Source organism: Gracilinanus agilis, chromosome 2 (genome assembly GCF_016433145.1).
Source record: "Gracilinanus agilis isolate LMUSP501 chromosome 2, AgileGrace, whole genome shotgun sequence".
Classification (NCBI taxonomy): domain Eukaryota; kingdom Metazoa; phylum Chordata; class Mammalia; order Didelphimorphia; family Didelphidae; genus Gracilinanus; species Gracilinanus agilis.
In genome coordinates this window covers 305,936,265-305,944,204 of record NC_058131.1, presented here as the reverse complement: position 1 = coordinate 305,944,204, position 7,940 = coordinate 305,936,265, and the positions used below count along the sequence as shown (strand labels likewise).

Genomic DNA, 7,940 nt, shown 5'->3' with positions numbered 1-7,940 from the left:
CCTACCTTTGTGTTTACACAGACATGAACTGTATTGGAAAGGGAAAAATAGAAACCAGAATTTTAATAATTCTGCCGTTCATATGGGGACTAAGGGATTGCCCCAGTCAGTAGAAAAATGACTGATACAAGAGGACAGACTTGATTTACTTGGATGTGGAAATACTAAAATGGATGGCTGCAGTGGTTGCTTTTGAAATCTGGTCATAAATCAGCAGTCAATCAGAAAGCAAGGACGACCTTTAATCGGCTCTGTTTCTGTTTGCTTATTAACTAAACTCTGCTTCTTTTTATCTGAGGAGATGTTTTCACAAAAATTGATCCTTTCAGTCTTGTACCCAGGAGACTTCTCTCTTCAGAGAACAGGATTCATTTTGTTCAGTAGCCTAGGAAGGTGAATATTTGAATGGAAATACTATTAAATTAATTCTTTTAAAATACTCTGTTTTCAGGGAGCCTTGTGCCATTCAGAATGCCAGTCATGGTAGAAGACATTATGAAACTTCTCTGCTCCATTTCAGAGGAGAGGAAAATGAAGGCTGCCTTCAAGCATTCAGGGAAGGGGGCGCTGGTGGCAGGGACCGTGGCTTTTGTTGGGGGTTTGGTGGGCGGCCCCCCAGGAATAGCTCTTGGTAAGTGTCTTTCTCTGATGTGCCCACTTAAACTAGAGAGATTCAGTGGCATTGTCCATATGAGTACCTTTAGTGTCACATCATGATAACTGAGTCAAGGTTCTTTTCTTTGAAGATAGCTTTGTGTGTGTAATTCAACAAATACTTGCTAAGGTCATTCCCTGCCCCCCCACACACACACACCAGGGGAAGATACAGAGTTTTCATTTAGTAGAGAAGGCAGAAACACCCAACACACAAAAAGTATTCTAAAATAGAAGATAGTGAGTGCATGAATGATGGACAGAATGTGGTTAGGGTTCAGAGAAAGGAAGAAAATAATTTTTGACAGGAGGAATCTGGTAGGGTTGTGTCCAGGGAGGTGGTGGTTGAGCGTAGTTATGAATTGTAGAATTTCAACAAATGAGACTGGAGGGATGAACCATTTTAGGCATTCTGTATGAATGAATGTTTTAGCACTAAAGGTAGCATTAAAACCACTATTCCTATAATTCACATAATGAAAAAAGAATTCTCCAAAGCAAGAAATTCAGAGAGAAATGCCCATGTTCCTCCACTGATTCTTCCCTACCTTGAGGAGATTTGGGACCTTGCCATTTACCCTGCAGCAGCAGCCTAAGGACCAGTTTGATTTTTTTTTTTTGAAGCTGAGCCTTCAGTCTTCTGTTGCCTTGTGCATTAGAATGGGACCTCCTTGAGAGCAAGAACTGTAATGATTTGTTTCTTTCTTTTTCTAGAACTTAGCATGCAGTAAGGGCTTAACAAATGTTTTCATTCATTCATTCATTCATTCATTCATTCATTCATTCATTCATGACCCTTGTTTGTACCCAAGGATATTAGCTTACATGCTACTATCACTAATTGCTTTAAGAGATAGAGATGCTGCTTCTGGGGCAGCATTCCCACTCACACTGGACTCCAAGAACCCTAAAAGGTCTTCATAATGAGGCCTCATCTAATTAAAAACAATAGTGGAAAGAAAAAACCTTTTCCCTGGGGTAGTATCTTTTTCAGCTTGTTTTTGTACCTATTTCAATTTTAGGACTATAAGAATGGTTAAGGTTGGAGAGGGGAGGGGATGATTTGGGTGTGTTTTGTTTCACACAAACAGACACACAATTTCTAGGCAATGAATAAATATTTTGGCTGATTCCCCAAGAGTACAGTGCAGCTGGATCTGATAATTACCTTGTCAAAAGATCATCATTGCTTTGAGGCACACAACTGAGTTTATCCCTTAGGCTTGAGAGCAGAAGAAACTCCAGTGCACCCTAGCTTTGGAAGATCGGACTGTCTGACTCACAGTTGGAGCCTCAGCCACAGGCTCTGATGAAATCAGAAAATCAGCCAAGTTGTCACTCAGATGTGGTTTTACAAGGCCGACTCAGTGCCTGGGCCAGAAAGGACTTCCCTAGAGGTACCACTCAGATGAAGTGTTCTCCAATCTATTTTAATTGGTATTATCATGATAATTTAGTGTGCTTTATTAACTCTCATCTTGCTAATATCACTGGTTTAGATTATAGTATTCTGTTGTACAGGTGGAGAAACTAAGGCACAGGGTGTTTGAATTAGGCTATCTAGGAAGTCCAAAGCCAGGTGGGATTGTAATCAAGTTGTGATGAGAGACAGTGATTTCTTTATTTGCTGGTGGAAAAAGTAGTGTGAACAATTAGTCCACATGTTTTTGTCTTTATTTTTCCACTTCCAAATTATGTATGAACCAGTAAGTTCTGACATATGCTTCCTGCTTGCCAGAAAGCAACTCCAGAAAGAAATTACCTTTCCTCATTCTTTGTCAAGTAACATCTCATAACCTCATCTCCCATCCTTTACTTATGTTTTAAAATTGACCAAAATGAAGGAAAGGAGTTGTACAAGGGGTTTAGTGTGAAGCTATGCTTAGATAACTTTGGGGAGAGGTGTGGATATTCATATTTTATACAATTTGCATGAAAACTGGTAGAGAGTGGGATGTCTCAAAACCAAACTCAAGGGATTAACTACTATTAGTTTTTCATGGGTGGGTAGATAATGTTAGAAAACAAAAGGAATTTTTTATTTTTCTTCAAAGAGTTGGTCGATATTCCTCATGACTTTTTGTATTGAGTGCTATTCTAAATCAAATATTGATGTTCTCTTAAAGGTTTAGTGTAGATGAGTGCAACTCTTGTCGACTTTAAGCATTTCACTATCATCCTGGGGAAAAGTTCAGTAAAACTTGTAAATTAGCCATTTTTGCTCTTTGGAATGCTTTGTCCTGCTGGGAAAGAGATGAGCATTGTATGCCTGTTACTACAGCAGTGTTCGGCATTCAGACATAGGGGCAGGTGTTGTCCCTCTTAATAGTGAGGAGGGTAAAGAGAATAGTTCCTATGACCTCCTTCTTGCATTGCATTCTATAGGAGAGCTGAGTCAGTGGTGGAATGCTGATGGGGGGGACTCTAGAGGCAGGGGGATGGGAGGACTGGTCTGAAGAGCCCTTCCTTGCATTTGCCATCCTTTAGATTTGGTACACAGGCAAGCCTGGTTAGGTGGGACCAACCAATGGTCTGAGATGTTATTTGCAACTCAAATCTCATTTTTGAAATTGCACATATTTGCTTGTTAATTTTGACCTTTAATTAAAAAAGGAAGTGAGACGTATTTTCCCCTTTCCCCATCCCCAATCTAGTGGAAACAGCAGAAGAAACAGTTGGTTAAATTAATTTACTGCCTTGTTTCCATATATTTTTGGGATGTCATGTGTGGCCTTAGGAAAACATTTATTTTGAGAGCAAACAGTCTTTTTACCATCTACTAAGAGAGCACTGACAGGGATCTTTTAATGCTTTTGCTGGCTGGAATGAAGACTATAACTATACTCAGAATCAAATGATTTTGGCTCAAATCCTGGTGTTGCCACTTTTGAGCTGTGTAACCTTGGATAAGTCATTCATCCCTCTTTTACAGACAAGACATAAAGAAAGAGGCAAATTCTTACTTTACAAGGTTGTTGTGAGAATCAAATAATATATGTAAATCCTAAAGCACTAAATAAATGTAAATTATTATTGTTATTATTTGTTGAATGAAGGAGAAACCTCTAGAATGTGAGGGCCAGGAAACTATATTGTTAGTCACTAGGAAGAGTTGATTCAACTTTACCAGTGTGTTAGTGACTCTCACTTCCCAGTTCTTTGTATTCTCTGTTTCCCAATGGAAATAGAGAGAATTTTATGATCAATCAGTCCAGTCAATCAATAGCCAAGAACTTATTAAGTGCCTATTATGTTCTAGGCACTAGAGATATGAAGATAGAAGTGAAACTGTTCCTTCCCCCCAAATCTAGCAAGGTGAGACAACATGAGTATTTTTAGCTATACACATAATAGATGCCAGACAATCTTGTAGAAAAGTCACTAGTAGGGGGGTATCAGGAAAGGTTTCATTTAGAAGATGGCTCTTGAGCTGAACCTTGGAGAAAGTGGAGGATTCCAGGAAGCAGAGGTGAGGAGGGAGCACCCTGGGGAAAGCCAAGGCAAAGGTTGTGACAGGAACAGTAAGAGGGCCAGTTTGGCTGAATCCCAGTGTGTGTGAAGGTGAATAAATGTGTAATAAGACTAGAGGGGTACATGGAGGAATAGCCTTCATAAACTAACACTCACACACACACACACACACACTCTCTCTCTCTCTCTCTCTCTCTCTCTCTCTCTCTCTCTCTCTCTCCCCTTCCCTCTCTCTTTCTCCTTCTCTCCTTCCCCCCCCCCCAACCCAGAAGATTTTGGTTCAATATAATTGTGGCTCTTTGTGGGGTCTGACACTAGACAGTGCATGTACCATTTTACATCCCTAAATTGAGTGCATTAGCTAAGACAGAATGTATCTGAGTATTAATCATATTGTATGCACATAAACCTGTCCAACAACTCAGGTAATCTAGGGACAAAGGTAAATATGCTTTGACTGCAGAATAGAACTACTCAGTATGAGGATAGAATTTTCTCATATCACTGTCCTGCTCAGTAAGAATTTAAGTATATTATTTATGGGGGAATCATGACTAATTAAATCTTTATTTGTTTTCTAGGGGGGGCAGTTGGTGGCCTACTTGGTGCTTGGATGACTAGTGGACAATTTAAACCAATTCCTCAGATCATAATGGAACTGCCCCCTATTGAGCAACAGAAGCTTTTTAACGAAGCCTATGCCATTATTGGGAACTTGGACTGGACGGATATGGTGCAGCTGACTGCACTGGTAATGGGGAATGACGCCCTTCAGCAGCAGTTGGCATCAGTGGTAGTAAATTATGTCACACAAAAGCTTCAAGCAGAAGTACAGTATGGAGACTAGCCCTCTCCAGTGAATGGTTTTTACTATGTAATGAAGGGATTTTCATTTGGATGATTTTGATGACTTTACTGTAGAAAAATAGCTAGTAATTGCTGCTACTTATGTTTGAGGTACCGGAACCCCCTCACTCTGGGTGAATTTCTTCAGAAATCTGCGATCCTTGAGTTATCCCCAAATTGGGTCAAACTACCTAATTTATATTAAGTTACTAAGGAAGTATTGTAGCATGGTCCAAAATGATCTGTGAAACAACCATGGTTCCAGTTTCTACTCAGAGTGATGCCCATTGACATAGTTTTGACTGTGAAGTTGTCAAAAACAAAAAACCTCATCCACAGAAAGACTTGCTTATTGCACACATTAATTGCACTTTTCTAAATTCATTTCTCTCACAAGACTATTTAAAAAGATAATCAGATGTAATTGCCTTTTGGACGACTTTTCAGTGTTCCTCCCCGCAATTCCTTTTTTTGCAGCACCTGGGTACTAGTTTCCTGTTGGTGCCCCCTCTGCCTTCACGTTTTTAACAGAAAGCAGTTGTGAAAATGTGTTTCCCTTCTTCCTCCACCCTGTCTGTCATTGTACACCTCCCGAATCTGAATCACCGTGAAATTCTCAGCAAGGGGGGGGGGGGGGGTGCAGCATAATCTGCTGATCTCCACACAGTCCCACAGTGCTGAAGGAAGAAGCAGAATAGAGGCTGTTCAGTGTTTATGTCTGCATCCCCTGACCTCTCCAGTGCCTCACTTTCCTCATCTAGAAAATGAGGGCAATTATTTTTTTTTAATTTAAGTGGTTATTTTCAGAGCAAACTCGTTGTTAGTTCTTCTTTCCCGGGATCATGAGCCACCTTTCACAAATGGTTCTTTTGACTTGCTAATTGATGTGTCGAGCTTCAGCAATGCTCCACTTAAAACATTTCGTAAAGGGGCAGTTCTTATAGAAAAGGAAAAATGCAGATTAATCTTTTCTGAATAAACCCTTTTTCTCATTTCTTTATGATGACTGGTAATGCTTTCCAGAACAGTTTACCAGATGAACTAGATGCCACCAGAACTTGGAATTAAGGATTGTATTGTAGTGTATAAATCATCCTTTTCTATTGCAGACACACATAACAAAACTTCCCTTGAGTTGGTGTGAACTTAACTCAGATACAAGTTTTTCAGGAAATTTATCCTACCCCATCTTGGCTGCTGCTAGGATGTAGGTATAGTTCTCTCACTGCTTCTCTTCTCTCTCCTCCCTAGCAGTTAGCAGTTGTCTATAGGCAACTGAAATTCCTTCATAAATTCCCAGGCCCTTTGGGCAAGAATAGAAAACCAGGGTGATTGTGCTTAAGTAGCTACATGCTGGGGAAGACACTGTAATCTAGGTTTGTCACTGCTAAAAACTGCTGTAGTGATAAGAAAATGGTCAATTTGTGGGTGAATATAGCTACTTAGAACCTCAGTTTTCAGTTTAGTTTTTAGGGCTTTTTTAATTGTTTTTTTTTTTTTAGATTTTTTTAATTAAATAAGGAGAAGTTCAGGCTGACCCAAAACTTAGGTTAATTTATATCCATGGTATAGAATAAAACTGGAAAATATTGAAGATGAAACTACGTTGGAATGGAGCCTGTATTTCTCAGTGAAACCTTTCTTCAAAATGAATTTTATCTTCCATGTGTTAGAGTACCATATCACAGGCTATGTTCCCTACAGTTTGAATTTTTTCTCCACATGTCACTGATATGACATAGCCACAATGACATTTAAATGTGTTTTTTATAATCATATTGGACATTGCTTCGTTTTTCCTTTTCACTTCCAAACTCCCAAGTGCAATCACTGAAGATTAGTGTTACCTAAAGTCAGAATTTGAGCTGTATAATGTTTGATACTGGGAATTTTTTTCTGTTTTATAACAAGTATAGTATAAAGTAGTTTTCTTTTCTATGTAAAGGGAAAACTTATGTATTAGTTTGATTTTGAAGAAACAATAAAGATCTTTTATTGTGCATTTGAATTGCAGGGTATTTATTTCATTATAGTTTCAAAAAAGACATCAAATTCTATAATTGTAAATATCTGAAAACATTAATTTATTATAATGGTTCTATATTTTCAAAATAAGAATAAAGAATATGATCTTGCAGGGCACAAAAGAGAGCAAAACACGCAGAATTAACAAGCTGGAAGGGGCCTCAGGGGGCACATAGTCCAGCCTGAAAGGAATCTCCCTCTGCAATATATTTAACAAACAGTCTCTAGTGCTTGCCTGAAGAACTCCAGTAAGTATAGTACTACTACTTTTTAAGACTTTCTTTTTACATCAAATTTAAATTTCTCTCTGTAATTTCTACCAGTTTTTCCTCATTCTGCCCTTTGTGTCCAAGTAGAACACGTCTAATCTCTTCCACATGACAGCTCGTCAGATCCGTCTCCTTCCCTCCATCCCCAAGTCTTTTTCTTCCTCAGGTTAAACAGTCCAAATTCATTTAGTCAGACCATGTATGGCTTAACATTGAGGCACCCTCCACCATCCTAGTTTTCCTCTGAATTCTCTCCAGTTTACCAATGTCCTTTCTAAAATATGGCAACCAGAACTGAACATAATACTCCAGATGTTATCTGATCAAGGCAGAATTTAGTGGGATTATCATCTCATTCCTGGAAGTTATGCCTTTTTTAATGTACCCTAAGATCCTGTTACCTTGCATGACTGCCACATTACACTGTTGTCTCATATTAATCTTGCTTTTCACTAATACCTCCAGATCCTTTAAAAACTGTTACCTAGCCATGCCTCTGCTGTCTTACACTTGTGGAATTAACTTTTTTGAAACAAAGTGTTTGTTTGTTTTTTTAAACCCTTATCTTCTGTCTTAGAAATGATACTGTTTATTGGTTCCAAGGCAGAAGAGCAGTAAGGGCTAGGCAATGGGGGTCAAGTGACTTGCCCAGGGTCACACAGCCGGGAAGTGTCT

The 7,940-nt window shown here is 39.0% G+C and overlaps 1 protein-coding gene across 1 annotated transcript; it reads left to right on the top strand.

Moving 5' to 3' along the window:
* The first annotated feature begins 459 nt into the window (after positions 1 to 459).
* On the top strand, positions 460 to 6,910 carry C2H19orf12 (chromosome 2 C19orf12 homolog). Its single transcript, XM_044661436.1, has 2 exons — positions 460 to 631; positions 4,707 to 6,910. The coding sequence occupies exons 1-2, from the start codon at positions 472 to 474 to the stop codon at positions 4,970 to 4,972; spliced, it is 426 nt and encodes a 141-aa protein (XP_044517371.1). The 5' UTR covers positions 460 to 471; the 3' UTR covers positions 4,973 to 6,910.
* The last annotated feature ends 1,030 nt before the right edge of the window (positions 6,911 to 7,940 follow it).

Bases quoted from the DNA above. Each gene is read 5' to 3' on its own strand.
- C2H19orf12 (XM_044661436.1), top strand. From the start codon at position 472: ATGCCAGTCATGGTAGAAGACATTATGAAACTTCTCTGCTCCATTTCA. The intron at 632-4,706 runs GTAAGTGTCTTT...TTTGTTTTCTAG, and splicing joins CCCCCCAGGAATAGCTCTTG to GGGGGGCAGTTGGTGGCCTA.